General features: G+C 33.6%; 2 protein-coding genes across 2 annotated transcripts in view; both read left to right on the top strand.

Annotated features, from left to right (window-relative positions):
- LOC137924971 (neural/ectodermal development factor IMP-L2-like) overlaps positions 1 to 20325 on the top strand; it is a 111409-nt gene that overhangs the window by 65747 nt on the left and 25337 nt on the right. The window lies entirely within an intron of this gene.
- LOC137924841 (uncharacterized) lies at positions 9781 to 10227 on the top strand. The gene has a single exon (XM_068768219.1). The coding sequence runs from the start codon at positions 9781 to 9783 to the stop codon at positions 10225 to 10227; it is 447 nt and encodes a 148-aa protein (XP_068624320.1).

Genomic DNA, 20325 nt, shown 5'->3' with positions numbered 1-20325 from the left:
AATGTTTGAAGTGGCAGCGGGGAATCATCGCTCGTGTAACCAAAAGGTTCCAAGTGGCGACCACGTGCGAGACGCGGCGTGGATAGGCCGCCCACTTTCTGGATCGACGACATAGTCTAGGTTAAATGTTATACTAACATATCTAACTTGCTATCTGAGGTAGATAATATGAATCGACAAAACATACTGCTGCAACACTTCCACAATTTTTTTTATACCCCGCTATTGGAGGCCTCTCGTACCTTTAATTAGCTGGCATCAGGGTCTTTGTACAAATAATTTTTTTCAGATTTTTCATCTTTATTCTTCACTCACCGTCGTACTTCTCAATTTCTTTTATTCTTACCTTATTTCCATCACAATATCTTTCATTTTGTTCTTTCATTCCTTCTTGGTTTCATCGCCTTCATTCCATCATCCTATTACTCTTAGGTGGCTAGGTACATCTTTTTTTATTCTTTATTTTATTATTAACATATTCTATTTATTTTATTTTTTATCACAGTTTTCTTTGGGTTGTGCTTACTTAATACATTACTACACTTTCCTTATTCACACTTTCACTGTTGGACATGATGGGGACACAGGACAGTTAAGGTCGCGGGAAGTCGCGGGAAGTCGCCGGAAGTCGCCGGAAGTCGCCGGAAGTCGCTGGAAGTCACGGGAAGTAGCGAGAAGTCGCTGGATACCGGCAGCGCAAGACCGGTCAGCGTAGCTTATGTATCTTTGGGTGAAGCCTAGGCCATGTAGTCGGCGTTCATCGACTTAAAAATAATAACGAAAATCTACCTCACACATATAAAGGTATTCCCGTAGAAAATATATTATCAGGCTACCCCACCCTTAACAGTATGTTATTTTAGAAAAAAGACAACTATTTTAATTTTTTTTAATTGTTTAAAATTTAAACATTATAATAAACTTGTAATTGAACATGTGGTGATATTTATTAAATAAATATTACATTTATTAAAATACTGGTACAAAAATCGATAAATGCTTGTACAAATTAGGATCGTATTTATTTTTCAAATGCCACGGATGTATTAAATATACTGCGCTAGTAGAGAACACGAGATTTCATTTTTAAAAAATTTCGCGTATTGTCAGATCGTGAAGAACGATGATTTTACCATTTAGCTATTCTTAATTTATAGGTTTTTTCTACTTAAACCTTATTTATATATTTATAAATTCAAGTTCATATAGTCAAACAATTTTGATACTTTTAAATTACAACTCCGTGTTCGAACCTTTTTCGTTTGGCGACTAAGTGCATTATACATCGTTTAAACAGACGCGTGCGTTTTGAATCCGTGTGTAAACAGCCTAAAGTTTTTTATACAAAGTAAAACACACTTAATTACCCACACATAAGTGGCATTTTTCAGTGTATGGTATTGATATATTAATTACGGAATAGTTTGACAGTGGATCAGCGTGCGTAATGTCACGTAGCTTCAGCAAGAGACGGTTTGTTTCCATTGTCATAGACGTCAGAGAATTTTGGTACATTTTTTTTAATCGAACCTGAATTATTGCCGAAAAATCCGCAGCTTCCACACGACAGGGCGTAGGAGGTGTCTAGTATAAAACCTCTTTCAATAGCCAAGCTTTCGTTTTCAGATAAGCCAAGGATCCCCTCCCCCCTCCCCCCGTTTTGTGGACCTCTTCTTCCACCCCTGTTTATGTGAGAACAGGGATTTTATTTATGTCATTAATTTTTTCAATCTCTTATTATTTACTTTCTCTTCTTCCATTCCTCACAATGTATCTTGTTACTCTTTCATTTCACAATTCTTTCTATATTTCTCTATCACTCTTATTACCTTTCATTCATTCTCAATCACTGCAGTTAGGTATTTTTACAATTTGCAATATGCACACAGTTGTGAATTATTTAAGATATGTATGAATCGAACAGGCAACCTACCTAAGTCTCATTATTAATTATTAGAAACCATTACAATTACAATTGCAGTTCCTACAAGGAAATATAGCTTGTTTTAAAAGAGCATTGGAAACATACCAAATCCCAATGTATCCGGGCAAACAGTTTTTTTTTTAAAGTCCGAATCCCGAGCTTGTCACGGGTTTTTGTTTGAATGGGCGTCGTAAAAAAAAAATATCCCTCGTCTTGTTGCTAAGCCAGGATTTTGGGTTTCTCAATATTATCCTCAAATTTTATTGACATTAAAACTCGTTACGATAAGTATGTATGTTGATTTTATAACCGGCGAGTAATTAAATCGAATGATAAATCCAAAAAGGTTTTACGATCGTAAAAATAAATTGCATTCTTTTAATATCGATTATATTGTCGATTACGCTATAATTTTTTTTTTTAACTTTTGCATTTTGACATGAATTAACATGTTTTTAATTAATAATTAACAGTATTAAATTTAAATAATTAAATAGCTGTTACTACAGACTTTGTACGTGACGTTACTGGCCTATGGCATTCTAATGAAAAATCCAGCGACATCTCGAAAAAAAACAACAAAAGAAACAAATCAGGTAACTTATTTTAAATCGATATGTTTATTCGTGGATTAAAAGTGGCATAAATAAAAAAAATGTGAAAGATAAATACTGGCCGAAGCCACTGTTAAATGAAAATATGAATTTCTAGCACGTCAGTTCCAAATTCAAAACGAACTTTCAAACTAGCGACCTGTCAAAATAATATCATTTCTATGTAATTATTTAAAATATTAGAAAAGTTGTAGAAAGGAAATGATGTATATATATGTAAATGAATGTATATATATTAATAAGTAAGTTTTTGTATTCTACGTAACTCATGTCAACCGAAATAAAAAAGAAATCGGTTAAATAAATTATGACATTTCACTTTAGAATATTGATTATTTATTGAGATATGCATACTTTTTTAGTTCAATCTTTTTTAGTAACGGCGTTATGAAATATTATAAAAATTAGTGTAATATATTGTAATTTTTTTTTAATATGAAAAACATACATTAATTTTAACTCTTTAAGTATTTTTTAGAAACATAAATCAATAAAATAAATAATAAAAATATGAAATATATTAAATAAATTATTCAATACCAATTAAGCTGTTAGTAAATGTTATTTAATATTAAAATAGTATAATATATTTAAACAAAAATTAAGGCAAAATATAATACAAATTCACAATGTTTGCATATATATAGGAAGGTGAGAAAACCCTGTTCTAAAATACAAATTAAACTAAGTGTGATATATATTTTAAAGTTATCTATTAAAGTATATTGTTTATGATATATAAAATATGTCATTAAATGTTATTCAAGTTAAATATATGCTGCGAAAAAAGAGATATTTAAACTTTAAATGTCGTTTTTCTGTTGACAATGAAACTTATATTAAATGTTATATATGCTGATAACATAATAATAAAACATTACTAATATTTATCAATAATTTCATGTAACATATACAGTATGTTGGATTATAGGCGAAAAAGCTTCGATACTTATATATATATGTGTGTGTGTGTATATAATAATATAAATGGTGTTTAAAATTCGAATGTTTACTATTTATCCTCATAGACTGTACTGCCAGAAAGCAATTGGCTTGACGCATTACAATAGAAAAAATAAATTAATGTGACCTATTTCAGAGTGAACACTTAATACAAGGTGATTGAAAATATGTGTAATATATTTGAACCTTTATTGCTGACAAATTATCTTTTACCCTTTTAAAACTTTTACATCTTTTACCAATCACCTATATACATAGATTATAAATAAAATATGGATTACATTTTGTATTATTTTGACAAAAACAATTTTATGTAACAGATAAAATATATATTTGACGTACGGAACTCCCGCCATTTTGAAATAACGCGGCTGTCATATTTTTAAATGGCAGAAGGCACTTGTCCGTATAAAAACTTCGAGTACAATTAGACATAGATTATAATGTCGGAAACGTAACGGTGGAAAAAAAAATGCGAGCGGCGTAACAAAATGGCCTCGTATTATATCGTTCATTATTTTACCTGACTTGACTGCGATTTTTTTTTAATCTGTAATATTTATAATCTGACATTCGTGTTCATTGCGCATTATTATTTAAATTCAGAATGAGTATGTAGTTCTTTTTTTTTAATGAACAGATGTTTTGTCGTTGTCACCTTGACAGCCGATACAAATGGTTACTTTTCATATGAACATTACATACATATCTATACACACCTTTACATTTCTTTACAATAGATGGCGCCTAATGCAAAGTATGCCATATCCAAGCTGACAGATTTCAGCGACTTTAACTTTGTCGTTGGTCTACCTTGTGGAAAGTCTACCCACGCTGCGTCTACCAACGTGGTCTCTACATAAGAACCTTTCGTTCCAACTGTACTTCGAGCTACGTCTGTGATCTTGATTCTACGGATTTTCTCTCGCAGCGAAATTTCGACCATATCCTTTTTATGAGGTCCGTCATAATTGACCACGTTTCGGATCCGTATGTATGCAACACACATTGGTCAAAGATCTTCGTCTTCAAATATTTCGGTATTTTGAATGTAAATAAGTTTTGAAACTTCTTTTTAGATTCAGCGAGTGATCTCTTTCTTTTTAAGCTGGTTTGTGATAAACCTTGGTGTGTTCATCTCCTGGTTTTTTCAGTGTTATTTAAATATGGAATTTAATATTTAACAAAAATGGCCGCGCTGAGATTTATGGAGCATTTATCGATATCCATCGTATATTGAATAAAGAATTTTTAAATTCGTAATTTAAAAATTTAGTTCGTTACATTCTTTCATTCATTCATTTCATTCTTGACACGAATGAAATATGAACGATTTGTTCTAAAATTTATAATTCATATTTCGATGACGTCATAATTCATTTTAGCAAAATTTTTGTTCAACTTACTTGATGATTAGCGCTCGTGGAATCCAGTCATGCTTACAGAACCGAGAAAGTCAATTATGCGATTGTATTTTGAAAACAAACGTGAAATTAGTTTGATTACATTCCGTTAATGCGTTGGAATGCTATTTCTGATTCGGTGTTAGATTTCGAATACAAAAATGTTTCAACTCAACTGCTATTCATATTAATTCATTTATATCATTACCTATATAGTTCTTAATGATTATCACCATTTACATTTATCACCATTATTATATCAGCTGATATATGTATACTGCAAGGCATAAGTCTCCATCAGAGATGTCTTTAATATTTAATGGAGTCAGGCGTTACCTCGCGGAAGTCCATTCTAAGTAAGAAAAGGACCAATATTTAGCCACTTCCGCACATGCAGTGGTAGTCGTGCAATAAAGAGCACCGATTAGTGCCAAACACAGACTCTGTGTTTGGCACTAATCGGTGTAACATAACTCCTGAAGATGTCCCGTGGAGGGGTGAAACACGTGTTGAGTAATTTGGCGGTGGCGGTTGTGTGATTCGCATTGTTTGCCGCATACGCATTTATCAGCGGGCTGGCGGGCGGTGCACTTTGTTGCACGACTACCACTGCATGTGCGGAAGTGGCTAATATTGGTCCTTTTCTTAATCAGAGATGTCCTCTATCAGCATCCAGTAACCTTGACTTCGTCATCAGTTCAGCTAGTAAACCAGCTCGCGATGTCGACCGCTAACTGCCATTTCAGACAAGCCTGTTACAATATTGTTAATGGCGCTTAAAATAGCACAATTCCATAGCGTCTTAAAGTTGAAATTCCATATTTGAGGTTAGGAACTGTGCTATTCATCGCATGCCAAGAAATTATATAATTCTAGAAACTAAATTTAAAAAGTAAAACACTCACATCCGATCTAAAATTGAAAGCGAGTTCAAACTCCTTGTTTAAAACAACGCAATTTCCTATGTGGAAGTATAAGTTTAAAAAGATGGACGACGCTCTAAAGAACGGGATAGATTGCAGATCATTCAGCGAGCTTCGGAAATCTTGTAGCGAAAAATAAACAAAATAATGAAGTCTTAACATAAACTGTTTAGATTCTGCATGAAATACGCAAAAGCCGACGAAAGAATCTCATAAATATAAAGCTTTAATAGATTATATTTAAAACGTTGCTTCATTTTTAACACACTCGTATAGTCATGTAAATTTGGCGGGAAATCTGACATGTTTGAAGTGTTTTTAATCTGTGACTGTTTATGGCGGCAATCTGACTGACATTTTGCAGGATATTTTTTTCTTTTTTAACATAGCTCACTTATAAATATGCAAATGACAACAGACATAAATTATAAATATATACAGATAATATACGAGACTTGATATGTCTTCACTTACAACGAATATCTGTAAACGTTTATGTTTTTAATAACTAACCTTAAGGTTACTTTTCACTATAGTTTTTTTTCTTTTTTATAATGTTTTTATTATTTAAATTTGATTGAATTTTACTATTTATTTTTTATTCAATTATTCTTAATTGCATATTTTTGATACGTATTTACTTTTACATCGATTTAATTTAGAATATATTAAAATTCGCTGTATAAACAGTAATTCTATTGTATGTTCCTTTAAAGTGACATGAGGTTTAAAATTTTAAATATAGAACATTATGAAAATTAAAAAAATATCAAATACAAAAGCAGGTAACAAAATATTTTAGATATACAAGGAGATATTATTGTGAAAATTATTCTTTCGGCGCGCATTATATATATATATATGAATTGTAATATATCCCTAAATAAATGTATTGCTGGTGTACGTAAATCCTAAATTAAATCTATGTTTGTAATATCTGTTACGTATACATTGGATTATTAAAATAATTTCTGAACACAAGAGGCACGAAATGTACATACCCCTTAGGTACGCAAGGAAAATGTGTTCTAAATATATTTCGACTGACTTCTTTATTTTTAACAACACTATTCGCAACATTTGCAACGGCAAAGAAAAAGCCGAGGTTGGAAGTCGTGTATCTAAAGGTTTTTTTTTTTTTTTTAATGACCCCCGCTATTGGGGGCCTCTCGTACCCCTATCTTGAGTGGGACAGGGACTTAATCTTTTAATATAATTTTTTCACAGAATTTTTATTGTCTTTCTCTTCTATCGTTTTTCACATAATCTTTCAGTCTTGTCTATCTTTCATGTTACATTTCGTCTTTCTTTCTCATTCGCTCTATTCGTCTGACATTCTTCCCTTTTTTCTCCTTTTTACATTTATAATTTTAATTTTATTTAACATTGTTTAACATTGATCTTATACTATTATTTTACATTTTTGTTCTTCTAGCTTTTTATTTTGTTTTATATTTTTTACACAATGTTTGTTTTGTTTCTGTCGATGGCTTTTTTGGCGATTTCTCGACATAGGGATAAAAATGTCTTTTTATTTTCGCCACTGATCAGGGAGGGTATTGTCTCCTCCCTGACTTGAATTCCAGACCGGCACTCGAAGCCGAACCGGAGTCCCCCGAATGCGGGACACCGGGCCACAAGGTGGATCACGGTCTGGCCCATGTATCTATAGGTTGAAGTGTGGTGGGTGTGATGGGGTATACGTGGGTCAAACTGGTCGAAGTTTTAACATTCGTTATAAGGAGCATATTTCCGCGTATAGCAATGATCACCCTGAAAGATCTCATTTCTTTAAACATTTATTAGAGTCGAAACATAGTTTACCGCACGGTCATTTCTATGACGTGCTGCATACCTGTAGCAAAGGATTGCGGGGGTATTGGAACTATATTCAACGAGCAGGTCAACGTTTCCTTCTCTCCATTATTACAAGTCTACCAGGGGACTCCCTCGAAGCACTCATCTATTACGTAAAATCGCAAATATAACTTACACGTAAGAGAGGGTAAATAAAAATATCCTACGTGATCGGTCTTGACTTCCGCAACTTCCGGTCGGGACTTCCGCAAAATAACGCCTCCATCCTTTATCTTTCTCATTATCTTTTACACATCTTTCTTTTATTCGTCACATTCTCTTCTATTCCTTTCTATACTTTATTATCCTTTACCTTACATACTTCGTCTTAACCTACAAAATACTACTTTTATATTATTCAATCATTTACGTTTGTTTATCGATATTTATAGGTTCCATTTTTTTCATTAATTCATAGAAGCCGCCTTCATAATATTATTATAAGTTTATACAGGTCAAATAGATATCGGTGCTTATTTGTGGTGATTAATGTATGATATATCTTACCCAAAAAATAGTTTGAGAAATAATAAATACCGTATTGATAGTAAAGTAAGAAAAATCATTAATAAAATTCGTTTACGTAATAAAATTAGTTATTTTTATTGTATTGTCGAAAGATATTGACGTGTCGGATTTTAACAGAAAAAATAAATTGATTCATCAATTGGATATAATCTTATATATATCACACTTTGTGCATTAATTATATAGGATTACCACAGATCATAAATAAGTTTCCAGAGGATGTGCAGCCCTCTGTGTACCATAATACCATTTAATGGAATCAGGTTTGATGCAAGTCCATCCTAAGCAAGAAAAGGACCAATATTTAGCCACTTCCAAAGTCACTCTGTGTTTGGCACTAATCGGTGTAACATAACTCCTGATGATGCCCCGTGGAGGGGTGAATCACGTGTTGAGTTATTTGGCGGTGGCGGTTGTGTGATTCGCATTGTTTGCCGCATACGCATTTTTCAGCGGGCTGGCAAGCGGTGCATTTTATTGCACGACTACCACTGCATGTGCGGAAGTGGCTAAATATTGGTCCTTTTCTTACTTAGGATGTATTTCCGCGAGGTAACGCCTGATTCCATTAAATATCCATAGATATTGTTAAAAGCCTCTCATGCAGTGGACGCCTATGGGCTGAAACATAGAACATATATCAGATTACTTTTTACGTGATGATTCGAAATCGGTGTAAAATATTTAAAACTCTTTGCTAACAAATGAGGTTTTAATTGCTACATAAATAACTGGCTGAAAAATGACGAAATAATTGTAGATCGTATTTTAAATGTTTGTGTTAATAAAAAATGAGCTAGGCAATGCTAGATCAAACTTACATCATAGATAGATTGACATTCGAATTATAAATTGCATCATGCGATTGGCCGCCTTGGGTAACAGTTACATTATTAAATTGACCCACCAAGTTACACACACTAATATATATATATATATATATATATATATATATATATATATATATCTAGCAGTGGGTAAGTTTAGTCTTTACAGTGAGTGAACTATGTATCTCCGGAATTGAATTTGCGATCTATGATCGCAAATCTCAGTCTTTTTCCACTGTGCTACTATTGCTAATAATCATTAAACCAAAAGTAATTTATATCTAATTTTATTCCTTAAAGAAAGGTATTCTCGCTACGGGTGTAGAAATCTAATTTTAAAATTAATAAAGGCGAATTCATTTTACTATAATATATTTCATAGAATGGCCAGTAAGTGCAAACTATTCGATAAATCGTAACTCGTGGCCCGCGCTGCGGAGAATCGATTCGAGCCCGCGATATCGATGCACTGGCATTGAAAGTCGATTCCATTCATATTGGAAATATATATATGTATATATATATAAAGAGCTTATTGTAAGTGTGAGTGGTTCCACTTACCATGGGCTATGCTCGGAGTTTAGTTTTTCGGGATCGAACCAGAAATGAGATATGCAGAAGAACCTGAACCAGAAATTGCTCTTCTAAAGTCGCAATGGGCATGTAGGAAGAGCTGAAAGGTTGTCGAGTGACGGCCACGTGCTGACAGCAGCGGCTTGTTTTTCTTTTGAGGCATCGTCGATGCCTGAGATATTCCTCTATCAGTCCTTGTGCATGTTGGGTTGGTCCAGGATTCTGCCCTCGAGGCGGTCAGACGGCAGGAACGGCGCAAGGCGCTCGCGACGTGGCGCGCTAAGCTCTCGGAAGAGCGCTATGCGAGCAGACGCGATCGTCGTTGGAGCGATCCTGCCCGTCTTCGAGGCCTGGATGCAGCGACGAGACGGAAGGCTCACCTACAGGCTTACGCAGATGATCACCGGGCACGGTTGCTTTGGTGATTACCTGTGTAGGATTGGACGCGAAGCGACAGCGAACTGCTTTCACTGCGGAGGGGCCGCCCAGGATTCCGCCTCGCACACGTTTGCGGTCTGCCCGGCGTGGCAGTCGGAGCGGCGGATTCTGGCGGACGAGATCGGACAGGACCTTTCCTTGCCAGCAGTCGTGTCGGCGATGCTGAGCAGGTCATAGGCGTGGATGGCCGTGGCCTCTTTCTGTGAGACCGTCATGGTCCAGAAGAAGACGGTCGAACGGGATCGGCAGAGGACAGATCCTGCTCGGATATGACGCCGTCAGCGCAGAGACGCGCCTGGCGACGGCCCTCCGGTGAATGGTGATCCCCTACCATAAACGGGGCCTTCGGAGTCGCGGGAGTTTAAGGTGGGGGCCCTGATCTCCCACTAGCTTCGGCGACTCTGAGGCGGACGATGGTTTGACGTGGTCTCGAACCATCGTGATAGCACCACGAGGGTTTCGGGGGTAGCGTATCCACGCATCCCCGGGACGGGCTATCGAAATATAGCACGGCGCGAGGGAAGACCGCGTGGCGATTCCTGACCGGGAGATGCCGCGGTCCCCCGTATAGCGCAGAGGGTGACCACCCCTGTCCTCCCCCCAGAGGCGGAGCATCTTGAACGCCGGAAGATTTCCCCCACAGAAACCAAGAAAAAAAAAAGGATTCTGCCCTTGTGTGGGATTAAATGCATCCGATTGAAGCCCACTGTGACGAATGTGCCCATTGCCACGACTCAGTTCATTTGCACAATTTATTTCTGATTCAATCTCTCAACGAGCTCCGACGAATTTTTCTCCGTGGTTTATTCATCAAACATTTGGCAAAGCAACTTAAAAAAAAAATTAAATTCAATACAACTGATAAACAACACTCATAAGTAACCCAGTTTTTTTTGAAATTCGAATAACAAAAGAGACTCGAAAAAAAAGTACAATCAATGTATAAATGATTTCGTGTACTTTAAAATTTTAATGAGACGGTTACACAATTCTAAATACGCGAGAAATCATTTTGATCGATACGGAATATATTATTTCGATTACGTAACTGTTTAATATCGATGTGATAGAATCGATATACTGTGGCGTGTTTTGAAAATCGATTTTGTTACTCGACTTTCACTGATAGGTCTTCCCCAAAGATCTCTTGGTATTTTTTTCTCTCGTTTCCCTTGCTGTCTGGCGTAGGAATCTTTCAATTTCATGTTGAATAATATTTTCAGTTTTCATATCTTTGTTGGCGCCTGACCTCTTTCGTTTAGACATGACTTTTGTTACGTCAGTTCGTTTTACTTGTCAATGCTAATTTATGTTTTATGTATAATTTGTGTTACCTAAAAATAAATTCGATTCCTAATATCTGAGTTTTAATAAGGAATCTAGATTTTCATTATTTTTCTCTATTTTTTTCTTCACAATTTCTTTCATTTCTTTCACACATCTCTTTTTATCCATCTACATTTCTGGTCACATTTTGTTATTATTTATTTTCAGCTATTTTTCTTTTACAATTTCTATTTGTACATTTACATTTTATTTATTTATCAAATGTCTCCCGCTTTTCCGGGTATCTCTTACCATCCCTGTCACACAGGGAAAACAGTTGCAATAATAATTTATTCACTAAATTCTCTTAATTATACTTCTACTAAATCAAATCATTCATCTATCATTCGTCACAATTTCATTCTTTCTTTTCCTTTTATACCTCTTATACTTACGTCGCCTTCTCTCAACAAATAACTATAGATATTGCATTTTGTTAATTAAGTTCATTTTTGTTTATTTGTTTTATTAGAGTTAGTTGATTGAGTAAGACAGGTTGAATGCCTTTCTTCTGGGTAGACGTCTTACATAGAGTCATTAATACAAAGTGTATGCACTCCACTAGATGAACCGAAGATATAGTTGAGATCGTGAGAAATCGACTGATGCAGCGCAGGAGTGGTCATCGTGGCGAACTTTGGAGGCTTTCAGTGGGCGTCCATGTGCTGAAAAGAAGAAGATACTCTTATATCTTCAATTAATCTTGTCTTAAAAAGAATGAATCAATATAAATCGATTTTATCTAATAATCAATACAACCTTGACCGACGGTATCTCACTGGTTATATAACAGATTATATCACCGCGCACAACACGGTACGGAATACCTTTAGTTTTTTAGATAATTCATACGCAGCATTTCCATTTATATTTTATTATCACATCTAGATTTGTTATTCTATGGCGTTTTAAAAATCGAACGTGTCACGTGGATGTCATAGATTATTTATTAATATACGTGCAAAAGAATTAAAATGGTTAACATACTATATCTGTCGGTAAAAAATTCAAGACTTTACACCTATGTCTGAACATCCTGTATAAATTAATCATCTTGAAATATTTTACGATATTATTATCTATTGAAACGTGATAGCAGATTTAAAAAATAAATGATTTTAATATGTAGGTATTTGAATTTCGAAAACGCTTTTTTATTTCATTTTAATTATTCTAAACTGTTAATAATGGAATGCCAGGCTTGGCTTGCAAAGAGAATAGAAGAGAACTGCATCGCTTCATTGACAAGCGATAAGGAGCATTGTCAGATCTTTCCGAATATCTGTAAGAAGGTTATAAGAACGGTATATAATAAAAGGTAATAAATAATGGTAATAAAAAATCAACGTGTAACTAAATTCTAAAATTTTGACTAACTATATCTTTGAAAATAGAAAATACGAAATAGAAATAATCGAGGTGAATGTAAAAATCGAAGAAATATAATGCGACGAATGTAAGGCCTTGCATGTATGGAATAGAATGGAAACGAATGAAAGATAATGTGAAGTGATGAATGGTGAACGAATGGTAGACGTTAAGAAGGGAAAACATCAAACAGAGAAAAATTATTGTAACACATACACTCACACATAGTAGCACGAATGCCACAAAAACGAAGTCATAGAGTGTTCTAAACCCATTTTCAATCAACCTGTATATTAAATATTAATAATTAGTTGTCTTCCGGCTGTTTATTGTCATAAAATATAATGAGAAATATTCAACGGAATTTGAAAATTTTAATGCCCACTCCTATTTTTTTTCAACCCCACTTGTGGGTAGTATTTAGTGAAATTCGACCTTAGAAAGCATTCGTTTAAGAAATTAAATAATTTTAATAAAATTATAAGTCTGTAAACTTTATTACTGCTGAGATGTTGTGATGAGTCGGAACACATTTGGAAATCTCTTATACAAATTGTCCGGTGGCAAAATTCGTATTTTAAATTTGATTTCATTCATAACCGTTATATAAATAAATAAATAAAGTAGCAGTTTAGATTTGATATTTATGCGGGTTTTTAATTATGATATTACATTAGATAGTAAAATAAAATATACTTACAATCTAGACGTATTTAAAGGTCAATGATTCACGTGTACATATGAATTGTCAGTTTTATTCAAGGTGATTTGTTATAGGTATTAAAAAGGTTGTATATATATCTCAATTTCTAACAAATAGGCTTAGAAACTATTTATACGAAAAATCATATTAATTAGTAGTAAGTCAATTTTTTACACGATTAATTTGTCGAATTACTCGGAGAAAAATAAATGTAGAAAATTGCGTAGATATTTCCAAAAAAAAAATGAAACTGCGCATTTAACAGTTCACTTTGAGAATCACAACTAAGACAGGAGCATATATAGTACCCGGTGGTAAATATTGCACATCGACCTTTGGAAAGAGACAATCGGCTAATTTCGGCTTCGTAGAGCGTTATCTCTGTCGCACGAAATAAACAGTCCGGTATCTATTAGGAGCTGTTACAACAAGTATCATTTGCTTCTTTTGATAATTATTTTTATTCTTTGTATAAGATACACCAATTTTTTTTATAAGTGCTGGCTTTAGGTTGGAGTGAAGTAAAATAAAATAAACAATGTTGATATTATGTTAAATTAAAACTGTATGTAATAAACACCATTATATGTTACATATTGTTAAAATGAGACATCTTAATAAAAATAAAAATAGTAATAATTTTAATTCTCAGTTACTTACATTTCACTATCTGTGCTTTTAACTATCGGTTCAATAGTTTTTAAACGGTTTTATTAAACGGTTTTATTTAGTTCGACCCGTACGGAATTTATTTAGATCAAAATTATAAATTGAAATTTAAGCACCTTTCCGTTGTCAGATTGATCTGAAATTTGGTACACACATTTAATTTGGATGACAATACAATATAATAAAATCAATAACATTATAAATCTAAGATGGCCGCCGATACAAAATGGCGGATTACATATTTTTCCTTAACCCCCTCAATATGGGTATCAAATGAAAGGGCTACACTAGTGAAACACGATGATTATGTCAAAATTTAAAATTCAAGATGGACGCCGTTCCAATATGGCGGACTAGGTACTTATTTTTCCACAACCACCACAATATGGATATTAAATAAAACCGTTTAACTTTAAAGTTTTTTAAATGTATTTATTATTATGTACAGTTTGTAATTATCCTTAATAATTAAATACATAAACATAATATGTAATATCTATCGCCGGGTACTGTACATATATAGTAGATAAATGCATATTTTAAAAATTAATCAAAAAAAGAAAGTAACTGAGTAACACCAATAATAGCAATAGTTCGTTGGTATTTTTATCAAAAAAATCAATTTAAAATTATATCTTCAAAAAATTTTTTTTCCATGCGGGCCGAAAACTAAATAGTTGGACACACCTGACCTCCATTATTCACTTATCTACAATAATTAACCGATAAATATACTAGAAAATACCTAAGATAGTTTTAATCATAAAACTAATTAAGTACTATCAATTGTAATATGATATCATTGTCAGTTTTCCTGCTTTCGTGCTACGAAGATATATATATATATATATATATATATCAAAGGGACCGGAAAGTAATGTCGCTTTTTTAAGTGAAATTCATATGACAACATATTTAACAAGTTTTAATTTCTAATCAACAATATATTCACCTTCGTTATCAACCTTTTGCCGTCTAGTATACAAAATCAATGCCGGAGCGGTAACAAATAAACGGTTTTTCTGTATAAAATATCGACAGAAACGACATTACTTTTTGGTTTTCCTTATATATATATATATATATATATATATATATCTACATTATGTTTTTCTCAGGTTTGTTTACATACACAAAACATAAAGTAAAACGCATAAACATACATAGGCCCCAATACCATACCGTACGGAATAATTAAGATACGTTTTCATATGTGCGTATATATGTTATTAGTTTGCGATTTTCTTATGTGCGCAATAAATATCCATTAATGTTATATAAAGGTTAATGCGTGTTAACTTAGTCGTACAATAACTTAAGAATGACTTCATTGATTTTATTTATTTACTTAATGGAATCAGGCGTTACTTTGTGGAATTCCATCTTCATAATCAGAATGAATATCTGTGTTTGGCACTAATCGGTGTAACATAACTCCTGAAGATACCCCGTGGAGGGGTGAAACACGTGTTGAGTGGTTTAACGGTGGCAGTTATGTAATTCGCATTGTTGGCCGCATACGCATTTATCAGCGGGCTGGCGGGCGGTGCACTTTGTTGCACGACTACCACTGCAAGTGCGGAAGTGGCTAAAGTACAGTGGCTAAATAAAGACTATGAAACATTACGCATTTATTAGTTTATTTTAAAGATCGTACGTTTTACAACAGATGTATCTGTTGGTATAATATATAATTATTTCGTATTTTATCATTAAATATATCGATGACCCTGACTCTTGTCAATTAAAACTCCGGGTCATTAAGAAGGGAGGTAATTTTGTAATATTATTTGGCCCAGCTCAAACCAAACAGATGCATGAAGATTAAGTGCCAAAATCTATCAATTTTTGGTAGAATAGCGTAAATAACTCAACTGATATCATTAAGCAACCACCGTATTCGCCTGATTTGGCTCCGTGTGGCTTTTGACCATTCAAACTCAAAATACCAATGCGGGGACGCCATTTTGACACGATTAAACAGATAAATACCGTAAAGTCTAAAAGACTTTAAAAGCGTTGGCAAAAGTGCTTTTTATCGTACGGGAATGACTTTGAAAGGGGCGAAATTGATTTAGAATTATAAATAAAGTATTTATATTTTATTAACAAATTCAACTTATGTTTTGGTCGAAGTATGTTATATATTTAAGAGAAAGTTTGACTGAAATTTCAGCTGTCGCCTGTAAGAAAATGAAAACGTTTTTTTTACGTCTCACATTATATATATATATATTAATCTTAATACCTAAATTACATTAAAAAAATAAACTAGTTTATTAACATGTATTTACTATAATATAGTGAGCATAGCTGTCTTAATATTCATTCATACGAATCAATTTTTTTTATGTATAATATATTTATATTCATTTACTTTTTGTCACGTATGTGTGTGTGCGTGTGTGTGTGTGATATGTATTTTTGATACATTATGTTTTTTATTACACATATGAGGTTTTAATATACTAGGAATAAACCAAAATCAAGTATCAATCTTCTTTACGAGATGTAAAACGTCTGCCACTATATTTTCAGACTATCGCGTAACATTTTTAAATTTATAATTAATTATTCTTTCTACGAACACGTGACCGGTTCTCGAGGAACGTGATCCCACATTCGCGTGTTTATTCGTACGGAACGTTTTTAAATTATAATGTATAAAAAATTAACATTATTTTTACTTTCAATTTGATAATTTTTTTAGTTTTTTTTTATTAGCGCTTTTCTATTCTCTATTTATATTACGCATTTTGTACAACGCGTCACTTGTCCGCCATCTTGAATTCGTTTTTATGACATAAAATCAAAATGGATACTTTTAATAAATTAATCCCTGTTTATTATTGTTTTGAGACTGAACGAAAGAAGAATCTTTCTTCTGTCAAAATAATAAGAATATACAATTTAAAATAATAGTAACAAATTTGATATCCGCTTAAATTTATTTCTCTTCCAGAATGTTCTTGTATATCCGTATAAATAAAGATGACTATATCAATTGGCTATGTCATTTTGGTTTTGCTGTGAACTGTAAAATTGTTTAAAATTTGAAAATAAACAGTGTCTTACCTAATATTAAGTAAGAAAAGGACCAATATTTAGCCACTTCCGCACATGCAGTGGTAGTCGTGCAACAAAGTGCACCGCCCGCCAGCCCGTTGATAAATGCGTATGCGGCAAACAATGCGAATTACACAACTGCCACCGTCAAATCACTCAGCACATGTTTTACCCCTCCACGGGGCATTTCAGGAGTTATGTTACACCGATTAGTGCCAAACACAGAGTCTCTGTGACTGGCGGGCGGTGCACTTTGTTGCATGAATACCACTGCATATGCGGAAGTGGCTAAATATTGGTCCTTTTCTTACTTAGGATGGACTTCCGCAAAATAACGCCTGATTCCATTAAATGTGATTATTTTCCCTCTCAATTTGATTTTACTACCTTCATTAATTTACTCAGAACCGCATGAGGTTAACTGCTAGATAATGCCTTCGACGGAGTTCGTCGTTATATATAAAATATGTTAAATATATTTTAAATAAATAAAAAGGTATTCATATATGTATTTATAGTTTTGCACATTTACAGCGATCACACATAAAGGTATGCAATGCGTTTTTATCTAAAAAGTTCACATAAAACTTTTCTTTTTAGCAATTGCCATAGATCCTGTACTTGTGACATCTCTAGGATTTTAGTAGAAAGGAAGTTTAAGATTTTTGTAAACTCGGTCGTACAGGATCATCTATAGAACGTACCTGTGACCATCAGTATTGTCTAGATGCATTGCGTATGAAAGCTAAACCTTTCTCATCACCATATTTGTGACTGAAAACGTGACTTTTCAAATGCTTCGTAACATCTTTTAGTCTCCTTCTACAATTAAAAGGACATAGCATTCCTCCTTCATATTACTTAATATTATTATTTAACATTAAGATTCAATAAAGGAAATGAAACATATGAAATAGGCATAAGAAATACAAGCAACGGTCTCATTGCAAACATTGATTTCTTTCATACAACCATTATATGGACTTATTTACTTAGATAAAATACTATGTACTTAAACATTAAAATGCAGAGGACTTTTTATATATATCAGACATAGATGGTTTTACTTTAATAATATATAAATTGTACAATAGATCAGCAACTGGAGAGATTTAAAACCAATATTAAAGGTACATTATTCTGTCCAAGAATACTATACTGATGTCAATGTGTACAATTAAATGTTGTCGATGTTGTCTCTTTATAAAACTATATTTGTAAAGAGCAACTGTTAAATTTCTCGCCGGCTGCAGCAGAACTGCCTTCCGAGCTGGTAGCTTCCTGTAGGGACAACAATGTTGACATTTTATGTTGATTGATACGAAAGTGCCTGTAATAACCTATACGAATAAAGAATATTTTGAAATCAAAAGGCAATCTAGCGCCATCTATCGGCATCGTCTGTCACCGACACACAAATATATATATATATATATATATATATTTACACACACATTACAAAAGTAAATATATGTCACATGTATACTACTATGTTACAGTGAGAATTCGTAAAGCTTTACTTAATAAGAGAAGAGAAGCTGATATTGGCAAAACGATCCTCAAGATATATATATATATATATATATATATATATATATATATATATATATATATATATATATATATATGTATGTATATTACATTCTTCGTACATCGCAAATCTGACAGTCCGCGTGACATTTTCTGTCAATGTCAACACTCACATCCTTCTATCCTGACGTTACTTCCGCATATATATATACACACATATTACAAAAGTAAATAGATGTTACATGTATACATATGTACTACTATATTATAGAGAGAATTAGTGAAGCTTTACTTAATAAAAGAAGAAGAACAGATATAGGCAAAACGATTCCCAAGATATATATATATATATATATATATATATATATATATATATAGAAGTATCAAAGGTCATAGTAATTTAACTATCTAAACATATGGAGGCGGAATAAAAAACAAAGAAATCTGTTGGGTCAACACATTCATGCTTGCAAATTATATTCGACGCTATTGAGATCGTGGAATAAATTTTTTTTTGCTAGTTTTTGTTCTCTTTAAATATTTCAATACGTATTTAATAGAGAAAGAGTTCACAATCGGAGCCAAGTAGTAAAATGTTATAAAAAAATAATTATAGACCCACCGTATAAAGGATGATTTAATATATTTTAATTGTTTATTTTCTTTAAATTAACATATGGTATACGCTATCCAAAAAATCAATGCTTTTAGAAATAATACACAACGCAAAGATATCATAAAAGGTGTCTGGTGGAAGATTTACGTTTTTAAAATTAAATAAAAATTTTAATATTTTTAATATAGTTTTAATTAAGATACAACATAATAGGATAAAAATGCGGATTTCACTTTATTTACTTACTACTTACTTACTTACTCCGCTGGCTCAGTGACCCAAAGTGGGTCTTGGACTCCGAAGCGAGAGACTTCCACTTTCCTCTATCTTGCACCATCGTCTGCCATTGGTTGACATTTAATTCGCGCAAGTCTGCCTCAACGCGATCGATCCAGCGATACCTGGGTCTACCCACTGGTCTTCGACCCCTCGGTTTTTCCAGGTACGCTACCTTCACGCTCCGATCCGATCCCATTCGTTCCAAGTGACCAAGCCAGCGGATTCGTTAAGCTTTATATTCGCCAATGATATTTGGCTGTGCTACTAAAGTCTCAATTTCGGCATTCTTTCGGAGCCTCCAAGATCCGTCTTGATTTCTCGCTGGTCCCAAGATCTTCCGCATGATTTTGCGTTCCGTCACTAGCAGTTTTTGTTCTTCTTTCAAAGTTAGCGTCCCCGTGCTGGGCCTCACAGCGTAGGGGGGAGGCCCCCGAGTGGCGGATGGGGGGATGGTCGGTAGCACAGCCTAGTTAAGCTAGCCGGTTAGGCCTGAAGGGCCCGTTGACCAAAGAAGGATGTGGTCCTCCAGCACATTGGGGGTTGTGCGGAGGGCTAACTACCCTCCCACGTAAAAACACAACTGCTACGAAACCGAAGAGAGGGATTTTACTTTGCATAGAGTAAATCTTTACTTTGAGTTGTACACGCTATTTAAAACTGAATCTTGCGTTCTGCCACACGCAGAGAACTTCAATCGAGTTGATTTCTAGACGAAATT

This window comes from Battus philenor, unplaced genomic scaffold (assembly GCF_028537555.1).
Source record: "Battus philenor isolate CCGP_79_NKW_IND1 unplaced genomic scaffold, ilBatPhil1.0.hap1 SCAF_25, whole genome shotgun sequence".
In the NCBI taxonomy this organism is placed as follows: domain Eukaryota; kingdom Metazoa; phylum Arthropoda; class Insecta; order Lepidoptera; family Papilionidae; genus Battus; species Battus philenor.
The sequence above is the reverse complement of the archived record's forward strand: the minus strand, read 5'-3'. Positions and strand labels throughout refer to the sequence as shown.